At 49.0% G+C, this 25,074-nt stretch overlaps 2 protein-coding genes across 2 annotated transcripts; both read left to right on the top strand.

The window, feature by feature from the left end:
• Positions 1-19,309: 19,309 nt before the first annotated feature.
• On the top strand, positions 19,310-21,568 carry LOC135819075 (uncharacterized). Its single transcript, XM_065332227.1, has one exon. The coding sequence runs from the start codon at positions 19,310-19,312 to the stop codon at positions 21,566-21,568; it is 2,259 nt and encodes a 752-aa protein (XP_065188299.1).
• Positions 21,569-22,038: 470 nt separating this feature from the next.
• Positions 22,039-22,968, top strand: LOC135819076 (uncharacterized). The gene has a single exon (XM_065332228.1). The coding sequence runs from the start codon at positions 22,039-22,041 to the stop codon at positions 22,966-22,968; it is 930 nt and encodes a 309-aa protein (XP_065188300.1).
• Positions 22,969-25,074: the final 2,106 nt, after the last annotated feature.

The following is a 25,074-nucleotide window of genomic DNA, read 5'->3' on the forward strand; positions in this document are numbered from 1 at the left end:
TCCCTACATCCCCTGTGTCCTGTCTTGTGTTTGTCTCCACATGTCTCTTTGTAGGGCTGTGTTCCCAATAAAAAATAAATAAAAAAAATCTGAGATAAAGATAACCGGATGTTTCATTTAGAAGGTAATGGTCGTGCAGATTGTCATGACTTGAATTTTTCAGTCTCCTGATAATGGGAGCAAGATCCTTGTTGCACTTGTAACCGCTGACAATTAACTGCGCTATGTCTGGATTAATCTCTAGGGTATGCTCTATGGCATTCAACTGAATGTTAGGAGGATAGGATGACCCGCCTATTTCAGAATCACTGGACAGATCTGGACGGCGTGAAAGCGGATCGGCAATGTTTTTCTTTCCTGGTTTGTGAAAGACCGTAAAGTCATAGTCAGCTAAAAACCCTACCCATCCTGCCTCACGCTTGGTGAGAGTCGGTTTGGTTCGTAAATAGACAACACCCATATTATCAGTCATCAGATCAAAGTCACTTGCGTCAGTTTCTACCGTGAAGCTTTTCTCAACATCGGCCAGTTGCAACACTGGCGCCTCGAGTAATGCTGATTTTAGAGACTCGAATGCCTTCTCTCTAGCAGCGCTCCATTCAAAGTGTGAATTTTGCCGGTGACTTCTTCTAATGGACGAGAGATGGTCGAGTGTCCATCTATGAACCTTCGGAAATAGTTTGCAAAGCCAAGAAACTTCCTCACATCAGTTACTGACGATGGAGTTGGCCATGTTTCCACAGCACTTATCTTCTAGGGATCGGGGGAAATTGATGTGCCGTTGATTTTATGCCCCAAGAAGAGAACTTCTCTCACGCCGAATTTGCCTTTAGACTGTTTGCAATACAGCTCACTATTTCTAAGTGTTTCTAGAACTGTTTGAAGATGATGCTGATGATCTTCCCAGGTCTTGCTGAAAACTAGAATGTCATCCAAGATTACTACAACAAATTTTCGGAGATGCGGTTGCAGAATAGAGTTCATGAGTGACTGAAAGGTGGCCGGGGCATTAGTCAGCCCGAATCCCATGACTCTGAATTGGAAGTGGCCGAATGGCGTATTAATGGCCGTCTTAGAAACATCCGAGTCTTGATTTCTGATTTGATTGTACCCCGACCGCAAGTCCAACTTGGAGAAATATGCACTGCCCTGGATCGTGTCGAATAAGTCATCAATATTAGGAAGACAAGCTTTGTTTTTGATCATAATTCTATTCAATTCTCGCCAATCGCACACCATTCTCAGAGTACCATCCGACTTCTTCACAAAAAACACAGGTGCACCGTATGGCGACTTACTTGGCTCAATGAATGCCTTCTCAAGTATTCTGACAGCTGTGACTGGAGCTCGTCCATCTCTGGTTTCGGCAAGCAGTAGGCGGGTCGAGACGGTGGTCTGGCTCCATCTTCTATCTGGATTTCATGGTCGACTGGTCTCTTCGGTGGAAGCTCATTCGGCAGCTCGTCTGGAAACGAGAGAGCTTGGAAGCTCAGGGCCCTACGCTATGCTTTTTTGCCTTGATGACCTAGAGAAAAAAAGCATAGGGATGTTAAAAATTCTTTAAAAAAATCCTTTTTTTTAAGACATAACCTGGGATTCGAACCCGCACTATCGCGCGACCTGCATGCATCCCCCGATACACTTCGCATACATACTAATTCTTCCAAGTTGTTTCACATTGTGATCTTGCATTCGAAAGCCCTATTTGAATATGCATTGTGGCCAGCCGTCTTTGATGGCACGGTACGGTAGGGGATAGGTACGGGACAGGTACGATCGAGGGTAATACGACACCGTCTCCCTACCGTACCGTACCATCAAACACAGCTGGCCACATACAGCTGCCCGCAATAATTCAAATAGGGCTTTCAAACGCAAGATAATAACGTGAAGCAACTTGAAAGAATGGGTATGAATGCGAAGTGTATGGGGGAATGCATGTAGGGCGATAGTGCGGGTTCGAATCCCAGGATATGCCTGAAAAGATATGGGAGAATTGAAAAATTTATAACATCCTATGCTTTTTTGCCGTGAGATACGGATAGCGCCAGGCGTGACACAAACAAACAAACACACAAACAAACACCAAATTAAAGCTGTGTGGACCCTGGCTAGCGCCAGACGTTACTGAAGTAACGTCTTCTGCATAGCTACGGGAATAAATCCTGGTACCTCTCGAGCAGGTTCTGGATGTCCTGTTGCTCTGATTCCTGGAGTTGTGGCCCGGAACGATTCTCCTCGTTTGCAGCAGTGACCCATGCAAGAAACCCCTCTGCTCCACTCCTCAGGGCATGACGAGCTTGTCGGCCACTGATAAACATGCTTTCCACAGTTGGCCGGTCGGCTGTTGGCGGGTTAGCTGAAGGCAATTTGGCAACAAAGGGCTCACCGTCCAACTGAACTTCGTTCGTACGGAAGTTGATGCTGGGGTTGTTCCTTGTAAGCCACGGCTTGCCAAGATAAGCGTCGTAGCGAGGCAGGGGATACACAGTAAAGTGCTGTTCCTCACTGAAGCCCCCGACTGTCACCTTTAGCGTGCGTGTGGAAATCTGCGGGACCTCGCTGGTCGAGCCGTCCGCCAATGTTACGCTCAGCATTTCCGAGCTTGCATCCGTGTCAAGATGATGCTTTCGAACAAAACCGTCTGCAATGAAGTCATGCGTCGAACCGGAGTCTATCAGCATCACTGCACGGCGACCGCCGATCTTTCCCTGTACGCGCAGTAGGTCGTGTTCAGGTTCATTACCGACGCTGATGTTGCTGACATGACACCTTTCTGCAACGGGACAATTTCCTACAGCTATGGGTGTCTCCGGCTCAGTAGGTTCCTGGACAGCAACGTCTTCAACCTCCAGAGCTCCGAACCGGTTAGCGACTGGTAACGGCGTGGGTGCTTGGGTCGTCGCCAGTAAGCGCACCCCCTTTCTTACTGGCGACCAGCGTTTGGGTAGCGCTGTCCACCCTCAGTACAGTCTTTAGCGAGGTGGCCTGGCTTCCTGCAAGCAAAGCAGTGTCCCATTGCTCGCAGTCGGACACGCTCTTGGTCCGTCAGCTTGCGGAGGCCCTGGCCACGGAAGCTGGGCACGGAACGCGACTCTCTACTGGCTGGTGGCCCCGACGCCGGTGGCCCTGACGACTGCTCCACGGTGTTTGCTGCCATGACAGCTTGCTCCAGGGTACGTGGATGCTCACGCATGACCTGTCGCTGGATGTGCGGCACTAGACCCCTGACGAATAGCTGCGCTCTGGTGTGGTGGTCGATTTCCGGCACTTGCAGGATGAGGCGAGTGAAAGCAGCAATGTACGCGTCCAGCGACCCGTGCTGCGCTGCGGAAATTCGTCCCATACGCGATGTTTCCTGGTTGTGCCGTGGTCCGTACACATCGCCAAGTGCCGCTTTCAGAGCAGGCCAGTCGGAAAACACTTGGTTAGCTTCCAATGCCGCTATCAACCAAAGACGAGCGTTTCCAGTCAAAATCCTACCGCGTAGTCGACCCTCTGTGCCGCATTTGGGAGTGCCAACGACCGTAGGGCCATGTCCATTGCAAACGTCCATTCTTTGAATGATTCCATCCCGCGACAGCGCGTCCACTACAGCGCGAGGCATTTCAGCGCGACCACTTCAGCGCAAGGCATTTCAGCGTGAGGTAGTGTCAGCGCGAGGCACTTCAGCGCGAGGTAATGTCAGCGCAAGGCACTTCAGCGCGCGGTACTGTCAGCGTGAAGTACCTATACCGTCAGTGCCAGGCACTTCAGCGCATAATTATAATGTCAGCGCGAAGCACTTTCGCGCGTACTATAGTACGCAGTATCGTGCGCATTATCGTAGATCTACGCACGGAATTAGTGGTCTCGTCTGCACTCTCGCTAGCGGGATTTGGTGATTTGGTGATTCTTTGACAAACTTGTTTTCACATAGTTTATTGAAATTATTTAGTAGGCATGTAGCGATATGACAAGAGAATCCGTAGATTAGAAATGAAGAAGTCGACCAACATTCGAAAGAAATTCAAATTATTAGTGATTTCCCCATTTGCACGTCTGACTTCCAGGACGCGAACTCGATCGTTAAGCCGAGTGTATGAAGCTTTCCCGACTGGGATGCGCTGGCCAGCTTGCATCTGGCATCTGGCGGCAAGAAGCTCCGTAGACATGGGTGCTCGAATGAGAGACAGGGTACCAAAACAGAAACAGCCTGAAATTGTACCTAAACTTATTCCGATTTCGTTTAGTTTTCACATCATACATACGGCCCGCTAACGGTATGCCAAATTTCAGCTCTACCCGGTAAACGGTTTTTGAAATACTCGCGACCCACTTTTTGTTGGGTCCTTGATTCGAGGATGTGGGTCCACGGCTAACATGGACGCGCTGTCGCGGGAGGTTACCCTTTGAATGTAGCGGAATCTCCTCCAAACACAGGCGGCTCTTTCATAAGGCGGGGTGTTTGCTCCCACGGTTCCGAGTTCGGATGTATCGTTCGGTTTCCTTGGCTAACGCACTGAGCGGTCTTGATATCGTTTTTCATCCGAACGACGAGTACGAGGAGCGTAAGCAGAGCGACCAAAACACCTGCCAATAGCAGAGTAGTAACCATTCTCTGATGCATGAGGTGCGAGGGAGTGTAAAGTTATAGCGAACAGGGGAAAACTGTGTCAGATAGTCTCATAATGCCGAATATAATGCCGGCATTATCCGCTGAACCCTAATCCGGGTCACAAGTGACCCGATGTTCGCTTTCCAAGCGGGTCCAAGTAACTACCAACCCGGCTCGTGAGTCTGGAGCAGACACTGACGGATCTACATTGTACATGATTAGCCCTCCGCTGAAGTCCGTTCACACAGCTGGAGCTCGTGGTTGAGCTGCAGCTTCAGCTTGAGTTGCAACAAAGCATTACCCCATACTTGTACTACCTACTAGCATCCACATGACGATCCTACAGACTACAGGTGAGTACAACGATTGTGGTTGATACACATCTACTCTGGATTTGCTCTCCTCGCGATCTGGTAAGCCATTTCGACGTCCAGAAACGAGTTACGTATGAGGGTACTGCGTGGGGGTACGGGGTGGCTCGCCCTCCATGCACTAGCTTCATTGAGAAGAGGTCAAGTACATGTACAGTACTTGCAAGCACCTACTGAACTAACACTACTTGAAGTAAAAAGACAAAGAAAGAAAAGCACATGACTGCACAGTCGCGGCGAAAGAAATCCGACCCGTGAGCCGAAAGGAGCGACAACTAACTACTTCGGACAAGGTTCATGCGGTCTCTGTGACTCTCGGATAGGTTTTGCATCGTGTACGAAAATTAATGGAACGGCGGCGCTACTTTGGACTCGTTGGTTGGATTTCTTTGGCCACGACAGTAGCAGGACTTGTCCGTAGCAGCTTTCCACGAGGTGAAAGACAGCGAGCCACGTCGGTCAGTAAACGCTTCCGGCGCAGTAATGTCACGAGTCATGATCAGACAGAGTTGTTTGTGTGACGGCCGCATATCTCAACCTAGTGGAAGATGGCGCAACACCCGAGGTGAGCGTAGGACCTAGGGCCAGGTCACCCTGCTCGCTACCACAGCACCAGTCTACCCGTGCTGTACTACGTGCACGATCGACTAAAGCACTTCCATGACTCTCGCTCAGTTTTTTTCTATCTCTCTCCCTCTGATGATTTTTCTTCTTGTCTCAGAGACTACGATAAAGGACCAATGGCGGCAATCATGGCAGACGACCAGGTCCAGTTTAGTCAACGATTTCATAAGGCTAAGCCATTTGTCTGGGGCTTCATACTGGGAATAGTCGGAATACTGACCGTTTACTTACTGATCGTCTGGATTGTCTTCAGTGATTTGCTCAGCTTCTATCTCTGTATTGCCGTTGGCACTGGTTTCATTGTACCGTACGTGGTGTTGATTTTCAAATGGAGGAATCCGCCTTGGCTGGAGCAACTCCAAGGCAAGCAAGGTGATGTCGAACGTCGACTTGAAGTGCACGTCAACGACAGCGATGCCGATGAGATACCACTGGCACTGAAGACCTTGCCACGCTCCTCCATGTACATGTATATCGGAGGTGTGAGCGACAGCAACACTGCAAGTATACCCGAATACTACCTAGGGGATCACGCTATTCCGCTATGACGTCAGACACTGTGACACTGTTCCGCTGTGACGTCATGTAATGCACATTATAATACAGTACATTCTCCACACTCTGCATATTCTTGATAATTTAAAATGATCATGTCAGTTGAGCATGATTCATGATACAATGATACAATTTCCTTCGTAGTGTTTGTCCTTTTCATCAGGAAACTAGACAATCATGTGTAATGTGTTGAAAGGAATTAAAAACACAAATTCTAAATGACAGAAAAGGAGTTATTAGAATAAAAATTCAATCAGTGTTTGCATTCTATATGCTATAGTAGTAGTAAGCATGTCTTTGAAAGACAGTTCAAGAGTGCGGATGATGACGACAGCCATGTATCCACACATTCCTATTAGATAAGGTATAAAGCATCATACTGTTAAAAAAAGTAAAAAGGACCAAGGAATTACAAGTTACATTATAACGTCCACTAACACCATCAGTTACTAAACAATCAGCATCGCACGGCACTGACCGACGGTACTGACATTCTACAACTAACTGGGTAACAGTAATAAATAGTCCTTGGCTCTCCATCCGAGTTCAACCTGCTGTAAATCAATAATTATGTATGGTAGGCTGCTAACGTGCTGCAACGCACTGTAATACACTGCACTGCACTACGCCGTGCATGCACATGTAAGCTAGGTTGCTAGTGTACGATGCTGCACTGCACTGAACATGTATGACGGACTGTTATTGTGTGATGCTGTTATGTGTCTTTAGAAAGAGAACTAGGGCTATTGTAGGTGTAAGAAAGTGGAATGGACAACAATGGGTACAACTTATTAGCCTGTTTGACCTTTTTTGGGTGTAGTCCTGTCACTCGAGTTGAACTCGAGTTGAACTTTGGTGTGAAAGTTGTCGCCTGCTAGCGTGGTGACCAGGTGATTTGGGCACCCAGGAGCACGTGACCACTTGTTCAACCATGTTCGATTGGGAATAAAGGAGGAACGCTGCATCGCAGCCTTTTCGGATCAAAACCAGTCGACTCAGCGTCCAAAAGACTACAACATATGGGCCAATCGCGGTCATCCGTGCTTTTATTCCCAATCGAACATGGTTGAACAAGTGGTCACGTGCTCCTGGGTGCCCAAATCACCTGGTCACCACGCCAGCAGGCGACAACTTTCACACCAAGGTTCAACTCGAGTTCAACTCGAGTGACAGGACTGCACCCAAAAAAGGTCAAACAGGCTAGTAACTTGTACCCTGCAGGCACGGTGACCAGCTGACTGGTGTACGCAGGAGCACGTGACCACTTGTTCAAGCATGTTCGATTGGGAATAAAGGAGGAACGCTGCATCGCAGCCTTTTCGGACCAAAACCAATCGACTCAGCGTCCAAAAGACTACAACATATGGGCCAATCGCGGTCATCCGTGCTTTATTAATAAGAACGAAATGGCGCTTTTAGTGACATTTTGCATACAAATCCCCATCTAGTAGGGCGCAGTCACCCAGTTTCGGTGGAAGTGCGCGAGTTCGATTGGGATTCAAGTAGGAAGGGAGCGTCTCAGCTTCCTCGGACCAAGACCAATCGACTCAGCACCCCGAAGACTACAACTGGTGAAATTTTAATTTTTGCCTTAACTTCCCCTTTAACTTGCCCTTTAAAACTAAAAAAATAAGCAATGGAATAAATAATATTAACTGGTTTTGAGGAAAAGAGACAAACGGGAAAAGTCTGAAGAAAAAATTGACTGTCACCACCAGGACTCGAACCAGGGACCCTCGCTTGTAGCCAGCGATGCTCTAACCACTGAGCTATGGTGTAGTCGTCATCCAAGCAGAGACCGTTCAACGTTTTCTTCAGACTTCGTAACTCACACTTCCTGTGAATCCACACAGGTGGGTGGGACGCAGCCCTCACTGTACCCACACACTTCACGTACAACCTAGCACGCGGGGAGCCCCAAGTCATAAAATATTAACTGGTTTTGAGGGAAAGAGACAAACGGGAAAAGTCTGAAGAAAAAATTGACTGTCGCCACCAGGACTCGAACCAGGGGCCCTCGCTTGTAGCCAGCGATGCTCTAACCACTGAGCTATGGTGTAGTCGTCATCCCAGCAGAGACCGTTCAACGTTTTCTTCAGACTTCGTAACTCACACTTCCTGTGAATCCACACAGGCGGCAAGGGACGCAGCCCTCACTGTACCCACACACTTCACGTACAAACTAGCACGCGGGGAGCCCCAAGTTCTAAAATATTAACTGGTTTTGAGGGAAAGAGACAAACGGGAAAAGTCTGAAGAAAAAATTGACTGTCGCCACCAGGACTCGAACCAGGGACCCTCGCTTGTAGCCAGCGATGCTCTAACCACTGAGCTATGGTGTAGTCGTCATCCAAGCAGAGACCGTTCAACGTTTTCTTCAGATTTCGTAACTCACACTTCCTGTGAATCCACACAGGCGGGTGGGACGCAGCCCTCACTGTACCCACACACTTCACGTACAAACTAGCACGCGGGGAGCCCCAAGTCATAAAATATTAACTGAGACTAACTATATCTTGACTGCAGGGTTGGCGTCTAACGCTATAATCCGAGCAGCAGATCACATCCTTCCTCAGACAATGGCAGGTTTCCTGGTCCAGGAGAAGTCATAATTATTTGTTGCCATCTTCCAAAAGTCCGTCAAATAGTAGTAATATGTTTTTCATTTGACCCGACGAGACCATGCGACGCTTGCAGACACCAGCACGAACAGTTCACCAGCCACACTCCACGAAAGCAAGTAGTATTACTCCTGACAAATCTTGTTTCGTTCCATAAAGATGACGGGGAACTCATCAGAGGAGAAGCAGTAGTTGAATGATGGAGTTCAGCTGAATAAAGTTATTTCATAGAGAAGATACCAGCGCAAGGTGTAAACACTCAGTCAAGATCTAGATGGATACGTCGCCTCAGCAGCACAGTTCTATGTCACACCCAGCAGGCTTCCTTTCACCTACCGTTGGCTGAATTTCAATCATCGAGGTTCGTGAAGTATTTGTCTTGTGCAGTTAGCAATCTTCAGATGTGACGTTTGACGTCCGTGATGATTTTTTGGCTTTCACTTGGCGTCTACTTTCCACTTTTCACCTATCTTTGTCACCACCTCAGTACTCTTTGTGACGTGTAAATTAGCGCAACCTATGCCTGTGTACCTCTCCTTCTCATTGTGATCGATTGAGCACTTGTGATAGTTATGTCTGGTGGGGTTCATAACACCTCCATTCTGCACTATTCCTTTTTGTGTTGATTTGTCACATATGTGAGATAGTTGAGTGTTTACACCTTGCGCTGGTATCTATTCCATAAAAAAAACATTATTCAGCTTAACTCCATCATTCAACAACTGCTTCTCCTCTGATGAGTTCACCATCATCTTTATGGAACGAAACAAGACTTGTCAGGAGAAATACTACTTGCTTTCGTGGAGTGTGGCTGGTGAACTGTTCGTGCTGTTTTCTGCAAGCGTCGTGTGGTCTCGTCGGTTCAAATGAAAAACATACTATTTGACGGACCTATGGAAGATGACAACAAATAATTAGATTACACTGTCTTGTCATCTGCGAACATCAGTAATTTTTAACCCCTTGTCTCCGCAAGCCGGGGAAGGTCCCTCAGGTAGACAATAAAATGGGTAGGGCCTAAAATACTTCCCTGAGGAACTCCTCGAGACACTGCAAGACTTGAGGACTGGCTGGCTAGCGTGACGACACGCTGAGATCTCCCGGCGAGGTACGACGCAAACCAACGCAGGCGCTTGCATGAACACCCATGCCATGGAGCGCAACGAGTAACTGTTGATGCTGGACGCGATCAAACGCCTTGCTGAGGTCCACAAAGGCTACACTGGTAGTCTCTCCGCGGTCCTGGGCCAGTTTCCAATCATTTACAGCAAGTGTGAGCAGTTGTGTCGTGGAACGAGCTGGTCGGAACCCAAATTGGTGATTGTGGAGGTGATTTTCGATGGTCAAACTGTCACATAACTGATTTAGAACCAGGCGCTCCTTCCCCTCTCTCACTCTTTCCCCCTCTTTCCCTCGCCGTACCCTGTTCCCCTTTCCTTTTCATGATACCTCTCTCTCTCTCTCTCTCTTTCTCTTTCTCGCTCTCTTCCTCACATAACTTCAAGAAAACGAGTCCTCCAGCGTATGTTTTAAAATTGTTTTTACAAGATAGCCACAAACCATCATGGGGCAAACGCCGTACGCTATATTTCACGAACAATCATTAATTTTTTAAATTTTTTTTATGAAAACAGATTCACCGATTAGCTGGAAAGAAGTATGGTAGAACAAATACGGCGAATTGACAGAACAGCGAAAATGCATCCAGCTAGATTAGCGCGACAAAGGTCTGGAACTTTCATTATAGAGCAAAGCTGAGCAAAGCGACGAAAGGAAAAGTTGAAAGTGAGAAACGGCACATGGCGACAAAATGTATGTGAGTAAATTAGGAAAGCACTATGCCAGTGCAGGATATCACCAACATGAACATACACTGTATAACAATATGCATAGTAAATCTAGACACAGCTACTCTAAATCACGGAATGAAACCATAAATTAGCAAGCCTGCACACACTACTTGGGATAAATATTCACCTGACGAAGTTTAGAATCGCTTTAAACACTAAAAACAGGTCGTTGGTGGATCTGTGCTACGTTCGCTTGGTCTGGTCCTGATGTGCCTACTGTGTCAATTGAAATATTTAATGCTTTAGATCGCTAAATTCCAGGAGAGAGAGAGCGGTATGATGCAGCACTAACCGACATAATACAAAGTCATCAGCAATTTGAGGCGAAAGTTGCAGACATCTTGTCACAAACCAAAATTCAAAGTATAACTGGTTTAAAAACCCACCTCCTCAAATCCCTTATGTGCACAGTCTCGATAATCTTTAGTCAAACTACGTTTCACACGCAACCTGCTGTTAGGACGAATTTCACTCAGGCGTTGGATTAGCTCCTCTAGTCCTATCGCCGTCCCAACGCAGACGATGTGGACGAAATTAAGCGGAGATGAACTGGACTCAAAGAAATGGATAAGCGTGAGATTGGAGATGGTTTTTTCCGTTCGGAAGCTGAAATGCTCCAACTGAGTAAGTTTCCCACAACATTCAAAAAAGCTATGTTGCTCAACATAGGGGTGGTCAATAGTCAGCGTCTTCAGGTTTGGGAGCTTTCCGATGACAGCGTCAAAGTCTAAGATTTTCGGGCAATGTTCATTGTTGATGGCACTGAGATGCAAGCACTCCAGTTGTGGACAAAGTGATGCAAGTGAATCGAGGTCTGTGGCGGACTTCAACGACATACCACGTAGTGACAGCGATTGCAGCTTTGAAAGCTTTCCCAGCGTGGCCAACTCACCAAAGTTCTCAGGAAGCACAATCCAGCCACTCTGGGAGTCCGTACACGAAAGGTCAGCAGTTAGGCCTGGTACACCAATGGCACCACCAATAGTTAGGCTTGACAAATTGGGACAGGCAGAAACCAGCATCTGAGCACTATGCTCATTCCCATCTCTGACATATCCTGCGTCAAGGAGTGCTTGCTGAGTCCGAAACCGGTAGGAGAATTGTCGCAGCGACTTGAAGCTTGCTGCCATTTTCACTAACACATCGCATGGTGCTGCTGTTTGCCAGCCAGATATGTCCAGATCCGTGAACTTGTTCTTGAGTCGAGAGAACTTCTCAATGAACTCCGCATTGTACATATCGTCTGGTGACCTCATTTTGTCTAATTCTACACAAACAATCAGCTGCGTGATCTGTGGATTGTTTTTCAGGATTTCTAGAAATCGCTCTGCTTTGACATAGAGATCTTTCAGGACTAAGCGTTGAAGATATGGTAAACTGGCTGACATTAGTTCGCACTCTATTGAAGATTTCAATGGAAAACGTGAACAGTGGTCCGCCATCACGCCTGCGTTAGCTAGAGTTGTACTGCACAGCGCTGTGGCGAAGACAACAGGACGCCTGGCAATCTTCAGGCTTTTCAAATTTACCGACCTGGCTTGAAGTCGGTGCAGTATCTCGTTTAAACCAGTATCTCTCCAATACCATCCGACGATTGTCAGATGCAGGGACATCTTGGCTCCTAATGCCTCCAGTGTATTCATGCCCGCCTCAGTAAAATGAGATGAGTAATCGTGCTCATAATGTATATTCCTCGCGGCAACAGTGACTCGAACATCTCGCAAATTCTCAAATTTAAGAACTGCGTCCAGGATTGTAAGATCGCTTCCCATGACACACATGCTTAAGTCAAGCACCGCAAGGTTAGGCATGAATTTCAAACCTTTAACTACAGCCTTTGTTGAGATTCTTGGCCTTGATGTCGTGAAGTTCTCTCCCATCAGTACCAACTCTTTCACGTGATTTCCATATTTGCGAGCCATATCCATGAATCTCTTTTTCATGATTTTCCTAGATCCATAGCGGAAATCGAAAGACGTTGTTTCACATATCCTACCTTTCCAGTCAGCAGCGACCCTCGCGAATTGCTGACAGACGGTTGCTAGGCGATGACTGTGATACCATCCATCCGGTAACTCCCTGAATATCAGTGCCCATATTTCATCCGGTAACTTGGGCAGCGCTGGCGGGGATACCAACAGTTGCAATCCGTCTCCTCCATTGTCGGGCTGTGGACGTTCTCTATATGCTTTCTTCCTCCTGCCTGCACAACTTGCCGAGTCCTCGCGAGCGTTCTCAATGGGACCAGTCGCCGACATTCTGCAAACCTAACCGACTGCACTATCGCTGTGAACACATTAATCTGAAACACAACCTACTCTTGTTCTTGTTGGGCTCCTATTTCAAACGCAATGGAACTTGGGTAAACTCACACCTTGCCCCTACCATGTATTCTCTCGAATGACTGAGAAATGTTCGACTGTTAGTAGTATAGACGCTACGAACACGTAGATCAAGCTACAACCCGCTGGCTGTACATACAGACCTTCATGCACAATTTTCCAGTGACATAATTATGCTGCCGATAAAAAGTAATCGCCTGCTGAGTTCCGATTGGCAATAAAAATGGCTAGCGAAGACCGCTCCCTTGTTCAATCATCACACAGAGAAGAACGTAGGTCATAGCACTGTATCAAAGACCAGAATGATTACAAGTACGGTACAAGTACTAACTAGCTACTTCTACCATGTCTACGCAGATCGAAAGCAGCCAGAAGTGCCTTCTCTAATCGATTGCGGGGGCACGAAACGTCACCACACTGTTAATAAAGTAGTCAAAATATTATTACTTCACACCAGCGGCCGGGGTCCCCTCCCTGGCCAATCATAGACTTCAATGTACAGTACAGTAAGCTATGTACGTATATTGTTAGATTGACAGCATGAAACAAGGTGGAGGACACTGTGTTCGGAAACAAGAAGAGGTTGGTGCGACTTCGGCGATAGAAGGGGAAGAGTGTGTTGCTCCCTGCATGGTAGTTCGGGGTTTTCCTGCCAGCAAAACCGCGAGCTCCCATGTAGGGAGCAACACACTCTTCCATTAACGTGATTTGGCAATAACAATGGACATGAGCGTAGTCTGTTCCCTACTTTTGCTGCTCCTTTTCCTTTGGCACATTATAACTGTCTTCAGAGTATTTGAACGAATTCCAAAGAGAATTGGCTGAGAATGATGTTTGCTTTTTACGGTGGACTATCCGCGCCGCGGAGGTAGAGTGCCGCTTAATGCTGACGTCATCGGTAATAGCTACGTCATAAGGGACCATGGTTACCCTTGAAAACGTCTGTCTTCGCATTGCAGTGCAGTGTCGACCAAGACGCCCTGGAAAGTAGTATTTTGCTAGCAAGAGGAAGAACATGATGCCCAGTGGTAGCCCTTTCACAAAGATGCTCGCCACTTTTTCCCAACTTCTGCTTGTTTTGGAAGAAATCGCAACCGCTTTCTCACCAACTACTTCGCTTTTCCGCAACCGTGAGAAGAAAAGCGCCTTGGAGGAGACCATTGAAGTGTCCGTGATGCTCCGCTTCAACAAGAAGCCCTGAAACATGGCATCAAATCATCATGACAAGTGTACTTCTTGAACAACATCTACATGCCATTGTACATGTTATGTGGCAGCACTTCGCAATGCTGCTTATTATAATGAACGAATGGTGCAGTTTGGGAGGCGCCAATAAAACTCATTCTAAGTCTGTTTATTTTCCATAGCTAACATGTTTTACTCTCAGTCTATGAACTTTATTATTTCTTTAAGCTGACAACAGTCAACAGTCGCTGCCACCACCATGACACTGTCGTGAGAAGTTGTTCTCTGTAGACGAGGTTGGTGATGTCCCGACGCGGCCATGGGTAGGCAGGCCTTCAACACGTGGGAAACCCCGGCTGGACGTTGGTTACCTCCACTAGTACCGCTGGGAACTAACTTGTTTTTTTGTTGATGTTGTCACGTAAACTAGTACTGGTCAAAAAACTTGAATTTCATCTACAAACCTGAACAACTACCAAACCGTGGATGTTTCAGATGGACCTGAGCTTTTGAATTGTGAAAATCTGTTGAATTTGGGCAAGAAGCCGAACAAGAATGTGAAATTGAGTTGTTGTGCCCTTCCGAGGCACGGTGGAGTAGTTCGGAGAGGACCTGGATGTGGCCCTGATGTGTCTATGGAGCTGAGAGCTGCCAGGATGGATTCGCTTGGTCCTGATCTTTCCAACGAGCCCAGGACGATGAAAATCCATCAAGGTTGAGTAAAATCAGAATAAATTTCGTTCGGAGCTGTGAGTGCATACTCCACCAAGAGAGTCAGTGCGCTGGACGGCCAGTGGATTGGAGAAAAGGGGCTCAGCATGCAAAGGGTTAAGGATTTCCCAAAGGCTTTGGGCCTGTCGAGGGGATCTCCTGCAAGAAGAATGAAATGACAACTTTATGTAGAGGGGGCAGTTAATCGAGGATAGGCTAAGGAAATAGATCGAGGTTCCGGGGTACGATTTTCCGTGCCAAAATCCGTATGGGCGCTACGGATTTTTTCCAGGCGTGCTCCATACGATTTTTCGGCACGGAGAATCCGTGTGGACTGGCTTTCATACGAACCATGTTTCGTATGGAGATTTTGCGTCATCGGGTGCAAAAAGATTTTTCGCGTACAAATTTGGTACGAGAAACATCGATTTTTCGCGGGAAGTTTTGATTTCGGTACAAATTTTCAAAATAAAAAGACATAGCGCGGGAATGTGACATGTTTGCGATCGTAACCTAGGCAATGACGGCAAACACATAAGTATTAGTTCCGTACCCCGGAACTTTTCACTGCTCGAAAACGACGTATAAAAAATCCGTAGAGCCTCCACGGATTTTGGCACGAGAAATCGTACTCCGGAACCTCCCTATTATCGGCTTTGCAAAGTTCGTGGGTGCTGAATACCATGGTATGACCAACTCTCTCACTCTCTCCCCCTGTCTAACTCGCCGTCCCTGTTCCCCTTTCCTTCTCAATATACCTCTCTCTCTTTCTCGCTCTCTCGCTCACATAACTTCAAGAAATCGGGTCCTCCTTCGTATTTTTTATTTTTTTACAAGATAGCCACAAACCATCATGGGGCAAACGCCGTATACGCGTACGCTATAATTATTAACCCTTTGAGGTGCCACTGAACGCGTGAAAATGCGCAATTGCAGTTCACTCCACCATTTCCATCATAACTTACGTTCTGTTTGCTTGATTTTGACAGTCTAGGGCTCTTTGAAACGCTCTTTCCGCTGCCAAGAGAATGACGCCACGCTCAACTCCGTGGGTGCCACAAAGCCTGCTCCAGAGCGCAGGGAATCGCCATAGGTCGGGCCTCGTGTTGAAAGAAATACTTCTAAATTTCATCCCAATGCCATTTCGCTGTCGTTTCTTGCACAGCTCTGGATTTTTTTGCATCTCAATCAGTAGTTTCGACGTCATTACACCCGCACGTCATCAGCTGGCTGCACACCACGTGATCCACGGGAAATCCCCGAAGCACGAGGCAAAAAAATGATTTTATTAATTTTCAAGAACAATTTTGATCAGTAAGACTAGTGCGACTTCATGAATAATAGCAGTCTAGGCTTGTTGGTTTGGCACGAAGGTAGTAAAGTAGTAGTTCCATACATCCGCACATTTGCATGTTGTGTTTTGCGGAACTGTACGCTATGCCTTAGGTAATCACTAGTGTAGGGTTTCATTTTATCACCTACATTTCCCGCTTGTTAGGTTTCTCACGCTCGGTGCACCTCACACTTGCTTTACTTGCGAAACCTTTCAGTTGTTGTAGAATAAGAGTGTGTGTAGCAGTGAGTTTTCCGCTCTCGCTGTAGCATTTTAGATTCGTGGCGAAGAAGTGAAGATTTGTGTTTACTATTACTACAAGACTTGTTGCGTGTTGTGCGTGCGGGTAGAGACCACCGAGGGTTCTCACCATTTGCTGGTAGCAGAGGATGGTTTTGAGTCTAGTAGTGGTAGTGCAGTACTAGTATCAGAGCACAACAATGAGTGTGTCTGATCATGAGAGATCTCGTAGTAGCGGCGACTTGCCGGAGCATCCCGCGCATGCGGCGGGAGCGACGACCACGGTGGAAACCAGCTGCAGCGGATCGACGTCCGAGCCACTGGAGACGAGAGTACACTCCGGGTCGGGTGAAGACGTTGATAGCGCAGACCACCATTCCGCCGAGGAAGAAGATGTGGAGATCGAAGACGACATCCAGGATGTCACAGTTCTGAAAGCCATGAAGATAGGGCAGAAGAGTGAATTTACCAAGCTTCGCAGACGAGCGCTAGTAGTACTGACGAAGGACATGGACAGTAGGGAGCTTGAGGAGGAGACAAGTCGGCTTAGCGAATCGTACGACCGGGCAATGAGCACCATGGGCGACTTGCTCGGATATTACAGTAGTCGTAATGACACTAAGAACCGTTAGAAGACGGTTAGCGAATGGAGGTGTTGGAAGAACAATTCTCTAACGCGATGGCCCAGCTGATTGAAGTCACACGAGACGCGGTGCATCGGGAAGGTGGCGCTGCTGCAGAGCGGGACAGGCGCTATGGAAGTGCGTTTGAGGCGTATGAAGACGAATTATTTGGTTCAGCAACTCTACAGCAAGCGGCGAGCGCTGATCCAGAAGGCGAGCAGCAAGTGTTACAACGAGACACCCACAGCCCGGACGCTTGGCAAGGATCAACAATGAACCGTTTTGGCGGAGCGTTCCCTAGTTCGGCAGTGCGTGCAGACAGGGACTGCAACAATTCTCCTGTACCTGTGGCGGTGGAAACAAGCGTGACTATGACATCTGAAGCGCCCTTGTTCAGCAGTCAGAGTGTGACGACTGCCAATGCCATGCAGAGATCAGGTGTCATTTCAAGTGCTGCTATGACTGGGTCTAGAGCACCACCAGTGCAGGCAGGGCTGTCACATCACGCTGAGCCTTTCCCTTGGCCCTCACAGAGTACAGCGCCACCTGCACCCCACAGTCAACCAGCACCCACTACTGTCATGCAAGGACAAGGGCTATCACAGTTGACTCATCGTGCACCTGCGCTTGCTTCCACAGCCAGCAGGGGATCCAGGAGTGGAATACCAACTCACACTAGTAGTAGTAGACCTGCACAGACGGCACAGACAACCAGAGTGGGCACTGCTGGAGTTAGGCCATCTACTCCCAGGTATCAACCTTCATCATTACCAACGTATCCTGTTTCCAGTAGCAACACGACTTACCGCAATACTGGACAGTTGGCATCCGCTTATCCAACTGGTAATCCTCATCCTCAGTTCCGAGCACAGCACCACCAGTCAACAGGACAGGCCAGTGTGAGTCTGCCACCATTTTACCCAGCGACCGGCAGTGCTGTCAATGCACCTACATCGGCTGGACCGTGGACGCATCTCCAAAAGATCAGCATCCCAGTGTTCGATGGGAAGAAGCACAAATACGAGGCCTGGAACGCCGCGTTTGCTGCATGCGTGGATGCCGCATCGCTAGCACCGGAGACCAAAATGCTCCAACTCCGCCAGTACCTAGGCGGCGAGGCGTTGGAGGCAATCGAGCGTTTCGGCTATTCCGCAGCAGCGTACAGTGGAGCGAAGGCCATGCTCGAGAGAAAGTATGGAGGCGAACGGCGCCGCATTGCTCTTCATGTCGAAGAACTGGATCACACTCAGTCGGTGAGAGCGAATCGCCCAAAAGAGCTGGAGAAGTTTGTCGATCTACTCTCGGTAGCAGTGATCAACCTCAAGGATGCTGGGCGGAGTGCAGAACTACAGCCTGGCACTTTCTACAGCAAGCTCTTGAAGAAGTTCGACCAGTAGCTCCTCATCCAATTCCACCGATGGCGATACGACCGAGCCAAGCCAGACTCCGTAGAGGTCCTTCTTGAATGGTGCAGTCTGGAGGCTGAATTCCAGACCACGGCAGCAGAAACCATTGAAGGCCTCAACGCGAGGAGTCAGGCAAGTGCAAGTAGCACTGTTTCCGCATCACGACGGTCGACACCATTCGCTGGTCCGAAGAAGAGCACATTCGTCAGCACACCAGACAAGAAGCCACGGTCGTGTTCCCTTTGTAAAGGCCCGCATTCCATCACGCAATGCATGCCCTTCAAGGCAGCAACACCGGCGAAGCGATGGAAGGTCGCGAAGGAGACAGGCCTGTGCTTCCGTTGCCTGAACTCTGGCCACTCAGGGCGTGAGTGTTTGAGGGCACAGACATGTGGCATAGACGGTTGCCAGAAAAGCCATCATCGTCTGCTTCACGAAAACCGGCAGATTGGATTGCATAAGCAGCCAACGGAGAAGGCGGGAGACAGCAAAGCAGCAGTGTCGAGCAACGAGGCTACCGGTGTGATCGAGCGAACACAGTTGGCAGTGCTACCTCCCACGGAGGGGAGCTCATCAGCGGCTCAAACCACCAACCTCGGCGTGCGCGGCAAGATAGCGCTCCGAACCGTCTCCGTTGTGGCACGGAGCGGGGACCGCCGGATTGCGCTCAATGCGCTACTGGATGACGGCAGCACTCAGAGCTATGTGAATGCCTCGGTTGCAGCTCAGCTTGGAGCAGAAGGGCAGACGCAGCGGGTGTCTGTCAGCGTGCTGAATGGTGAGATCGAGTTGTTTGAGACAATGCCGGTAGACTTCCAGTTGGAGAGTAGCGACGAAAGTTTATCGCCCCAATGACCGCCATAACCACGACGAATGTGACCGGCAGCTTGAGGCCGATCGATTGGAACGATGCAGCCGCCAGATACACCCATCTGCAAGACATCAAGTTCCCCAAGCCTGCTGACCCGAGGGTGGTCGACATTCTCATTGGTCTCGATCATGCGGAGTTCCATACAGCCCTGGAAGAAGTGCAAGGAGAACAACGTGAACCCATAGCTCGCCGAACAGCTCTCGGAAGGACCTGTGTCGGGATCGTCGACAAGTCGGCCAGGGCCACGCTGTTCTGCCATCACAGTGACGTGTTCGTGGCGGAAACCAGCCATGACAGTCTAGAGGGCTTGGTCCGACAGATGTGGGAGATGGATAGCCCCCGAGAGGCGATGCAGTCCACGGAGGATTGCGAAATCATCTGTAGTGCACGGGCGACCTTGTCTGGAGTCGGCACCGGAAGGTATACCGCGGGACTTTCATGGAAAAGGAAGCCAGCGATGCGTAACAGCAGCTATGACATGGCGCTGAAGCGATTGCGCTCAACAGAACGGAGGCTCAGGAAGGAACCAGACGTTGCTAAGGAGTACCAGCGGGTGTTGCAGCGGCACCTCGAGTGTGGCTATGTCAGCGAGGTCGAAAACATCGACGGGAGACCTGAAGGGTGGATTCTGCCGCACCATCCGATCACCCGGCCCGACGCGACGACAACAAAGGTCAGAGTAGTGTTCGACGCCTCGGCAACAGCAGGAGAACTATGCCTTAATGATTGCCTTCATGCCGGCCCAAAGCTCCAGCGAAGCCTTCAGCAGATTCTGCTGCGATTCCGTCGCAAGGCTGTCGCCCTCGTCGCCGATGTCGCTGAGATGTACTTGCAGATCGAGCTGCGGCCGGAAGATAAACCATACCATCGGTTTCTGTGGCGAGACTTGGACACCGACAAGGAGCCCAGCGTGTACCAGTACAATCGTGTGGTATTTGGAGTGAATGCGTCTCCTTTCCTGGCGCAGTTCGTCTCGCAGGAGCACGCCCGTCAACATGCTGTCGAGTACCCGATGGCGGCCGAGACGATTCTCGAATCCACCTACATGGACGACTCCATGGACTCGGTAGAAGATGAAGATCAAGCGGTGGAGCTGTACCACCAACTGTCCAAGTTGTGGAAACTCGCTGGAATGCACGCGCGTAAGTGGGTCTCCAACAGCAGCAAGCTACTAGCCGTGATTCCTGCCGAGGATCGAGCGAAGCAAGTCGACCTGTCCAGTGGGACCCTGCCGACGACCAAGACCCTAGGCGTCCTGTGGCGAGCAGACGACGATGCCTTCACGTTCAAGTGTAAACCTCCGCCGTCGGCAGCCTGTGTCACGAAGCGGCAGTTCCTGCGCAACATGGCTACGCTATTCGACCCACTTGGATTCGTCACCCCATTCATCATGTCGGCAAGGGTGCTGTTCCAGGACGTGTGGATCGCCGGAACTGACTGGGATGAGCATCTGGCAGAAGACGTCCAGCTAAGGGCTCAGCAATGGTACAGCGGTCTGGCAGCCCTAGAAGCGGTGGAGGTGCCTCAGTGTCTTGTGCTGCAGAAGGCAGAGGCTGTCACCAGCACGGAGCTCCATGTTTTTGGCGATGCATCTCAAGTGGCGTACGGAGCGGTGGCCTACCTGCGGGTTACTTATCAATGTGGAGAAGTGTCCAGCCGTCTGGTATGGTCTAAAGGCAAAGTGGCCCCACTTGGCAGTGTGAGTATTCCGCGACTGGAGTTATCTGCAGGTGCTATGGCGTGTCGACTCGGAATGTCGATTGCTAAGGTTCTCTCTATTCCTCGCGAGAAGGTGGTACTGTGGACGGACAGTATGAATGTGCTGTGCTGGGTTCGCAACCGCAGCCGCTTGTTCAAGCCATACGTCGCTAATCGAGTGAGTGAGATCCAGCAGCAAACCGAGCCGTCCCAGTGGCGCTATGTGCCGACTGCCGTTAATCCAGCCGACCTGATATCGCGAGGAACGTCTGCGGAGTCCTTAGTGTCTAGCGTCCTGTGGTGGGACGGACCAGAGTTTCTGAGCAAATCGTCAGAAGAGTGGCCTAGTCAACCTACGTCCGTCAAGTCGGCAGCTGCTACTATGGAGATTCGGTCAGCAGCCCGTCAGCTCACCGGCGGCGACTCACTCGGTGGCGTCGACTCGTTCTTCATATTCCATAAAAAGACCGCGATTGGAGACTCAATCCGACGCGTTTCTCGTCCTGGCAACGCCTTATCCGCATCACAGCGTTGGTGGTGAGGTTCGTCAACAACTGCCAGATTCGTGCGGAGGAACGCCAGCTGGGTGCAACGACTCCAGAGGAGCTTGAGGCAGCTCGACAATGTGTCATTCGTTCAGCCCAGCGACAGTCATTCACTGAGTACGTACGGTTGGAACGGAGCAAACCTCTTCCGAGTTCAAGTAAGCTGTCGAGTCTGCTGCCAATAATCGACAGCCAAGGTTTGATTTGTGTGCAAGGGCGAGTTCAACATGCGGCGCTTTTATCGCTCGACGCTAGGTACCCAGTCATTCTGCCACGGCACAACTGGGTAACGCAGCTCATCATCCGCCAAGAGCACGAGGACACACATCACGAAGCTGGTACGAGTCACCTGCTGACCAGGTTGATGCAGCGGTACTGGATTCAATCCGGGAGAGAAGCTATTCGCGAGGTTCAACGCAACTGTTCGGAATGTCGCCGACGAAAGGCGAAGCCCGCGACGCAGGTGATGGCACCGTTGCGGAAGATCCGGTTGAAGCCACCCCATCGAGCGTTCGGTCGTGTTGCTGTTGACTACGCCGGTCCTTTACAGACCATACAAGGCAGGGGTCACAGGCGTGCCAAGAGATACCTGTGCCTCTTTACTTGTCTGACGTGTCGCGCGGTACACTTGGAGATGTCATACAGTCTCGACACCAACAGCTTCATCAACGCGTTTGAACGGATGGCCAATCGACGTGGGCTACCCGAGGAAGTTCTATCGGATAATGGAACAAACTTCGTTGGTGGCCAGAGAGAGATTCAAGAGATCTTTACTGGAGATGACCAGGAAAGAATTGGTCAACACTTCGACAAGGTGAAGTGGAATTTCATTCCACCCGGGGCACCTCACTTTGGAGGCGTTCATGAAACGATGATCAAGTCCGCAAAGCGGGCCATCTTTGCCATTCTGTCCTCGGCTGATATCACGGATGAGGAGCTTCAGACGGCATTATGTGGCGCAGAGAACCTGCTGAATTCGCGCCCACTGACTACGCCATCAGCTGACTTGAAAGATGACTTACCGATCACCCCGAACCATTTCCTGGTGGGCCGAGTGGAAGAGTTCGCCGTCGACGGTACCGACCAACCAAGCAGCCCGCAGCAGAGGTGGCGACGTGTACAGGAACTTGTGACGCATATCTGGCGCCGCTGGATGACAGAGTGGTTACCGGCTCTCAACCGACGATCGAAGTGGACCACCGAAGAGCGGAACATGGCAGTTGGTGATGTGGTGTTAGTCATTACACCGCACGCTCCACGCGGCAAGTGCCCACTCGGACGCGTACAGCAAGTGATGCCTGGCACAGATGGGCATGTGCGTGTCGTGAAGGTTCTAGTAGGCGGTAAGCTTGTCACACGCCCTATCGTCAAGCTTTGTCCCATCCTCCAGGGATGAAGATGTTCCCAAGATTAACGGGTCATATCATACGCATCAAATCCTACCTAAGATGACATGTTTTGGCTCTGTTGTGTGAGGAGTTCCGTTATACTCTTGTAGCTGAGTGCTATGAACTTTATACTATTTTAGAAGGTGGTTTATAGGATTGCTCATTCTATCGGCAATAATAGACGGAGATGTACTTCAAGTATATTGATATTTGCTCTTGTGTTTAACGTGAGCATATCAAGGAGGGGAGTATGATCAGTAGCACTAGTGCGACTTCATGAATAATAGCAGTCTAGGCTTGTTGGTTTGGCACGAAGGTAGTAAAGTAGTAGTTCCATACATCCGCACATTTGCATGTTGTGTTTTGCGGAACTGTACGCTATGCCTTAGGTAATCACTAGTGTAGGGTTTCATTTTATCACCTACATTTCCCGCTTGTTAGGTTTCTCACGCTCGGTGCACCTTGCGAAACCTTTCAGTTGTTGTAGAATAAGAGTGTGTGTAGCAGTGAGTTTTCCGCTCTCGCTGTAGCATTTTAGATTCGTGGCGAAGAAGTGAAGATTTGTGTTTACTACTACTACAAGACTTGTTGCGTGTTGTGCGTGCGGGTAGAGACCACCGAGGGTTCTCACCAAATTTAATTTTGTGTGAAAAACTCATCACCGATTAACATGGAAAGAACAATGTAGAACGAATACGACGAATTGACAGAACAGTGAAAATGCATACAGCTAGATTAGCGCGACAATGGTTTGGAGCTTTCATTATAGAGCAAAGCAGGGCAAAGCGACGAAAGGAAAAGGCGAAAGGGAGAAACACTGCACATGGCGACATTGTGTATGTGAGTAAATTAGGAAAGCACTATGCCAGTGCAGGATATCACCAACATGAACATACACTGTATAACAATATGCATAGTAAATCTACACACAGCTACTCTAAATCACGGAATGAAACCCTAAATTAGCAAGCCAGTATCACTGCACACACTTCTCGGGATAAATGTTCACCTAATCATTGGCAGAATTTGGAGGTTGAAAATTTGGAGCATAATTTGGGATCCTTTCGGATGTAGGAGCATAACTACATGGTTGTACCACAATTCCAGTATGTAAGCTACACAATTGTGTACAATGCACCTGATCAGTGCTGGTGGTCCGCATGGTAAAGGGTTCGGAGTAGCCCTTTTCCAAAGATGCTGGCCACTTTTTTCGCAACTTAGGCTGTGTTTACATGAGAAATTTCAACCCGGGTCGAGTTCAGCCCGGGTTGAAAGTCTGTACGATAGACAAAAGAGGTGAGCGTTTACATGAAGACAGTTGACACGGGTCAAATACTGATATGCTGCCAAAAGTCCACTTCTACAGTCCTGTATGGTCACGTGAATCCGTTCGCGCGAAATTTGCAGCTGCAGTGCCGTTCAAACCTGGCGCGAGATACGCACAGAAGTACGTTTGTACGATTTTCTTGACCCGGGTTGATTTCAACCCTCCAATTGGGGAGGGTTGAAATCAACCCGGGGCGAAATTTCAACCCGGGTCAAGCGCAATGCGTTATGACAAACGCGCCATTTATTTTGTGCACATGGCGGGTTGAAATCTGACCCGGGTCGAACTCAACCCGGGTTGAAACGCTTCATGTAAACACAGCCTAACTTTCCGTTGTTTTGCAAGAAAATGCGACTTTCTTCATTTTCACGAACTACTTCCCAACTTTTCCGAAAAGGTATGCAGAGAAACGCGCTGGATCGAGACCATCGACTGTGCAAGCTATGGTTATTGTTCTAATATAAATTAAAAAAATGAGAGGTCTAGTTGATGTTCGGTCATGGTGGAAGCAGAGGTGGACCTACAGGAGAGATGAGCTGATTTGTCGCCGGGTGAGGCCCAGGGTGACATCGGTTGGACGAGTATGACGATTACGAAGACAGTTGAACATGATAATTTTCAAAGGTAACTCAAACTAATTTGGCAATGAAAAAATCGTTTTACAAAAGAAATCAACTACTGTAAATATACAAAATTTCGGCGCTGCAAAATTTCGGTAATGAATAGAAGGAGTCATGTTTTCTCTTTCCATGTTGATCTCTAGCATGCATGGTCATCTTGGTATGGG

The sequence above is a fragment of the Sycon ciliatum genome, chromosome 6, assembly GCF_964019385.1.
Source record: "Sycon ciliatum chromosome 6, ocSycCili1.1, whole genome shotgun sequence".
Taxonomy (NCBI): domain Eukaryota; kingdom Metazoa; phylum Porifera; class Calcarea; order Leucosolenida; family Sycettidae; genus Sycon; species Sycon ciliatum.

Excerpts from the sequence above, each read along its gene's own strand:
- LOC135819075 (XM_065332227.1), top strand. The coding sequence starts at position 19,310 with ATGACCGCCATAACCACGACGAATGTGACCGGCAGCTTGAGGCCGATC.
- LOC135819076 (XM_065332228.1), top strand. The coding sequence starts at position 22,039 with ATGGCACCGTTGCGGAAGATCCGGTTGAAGCCACCCCATCGAGCGTTC.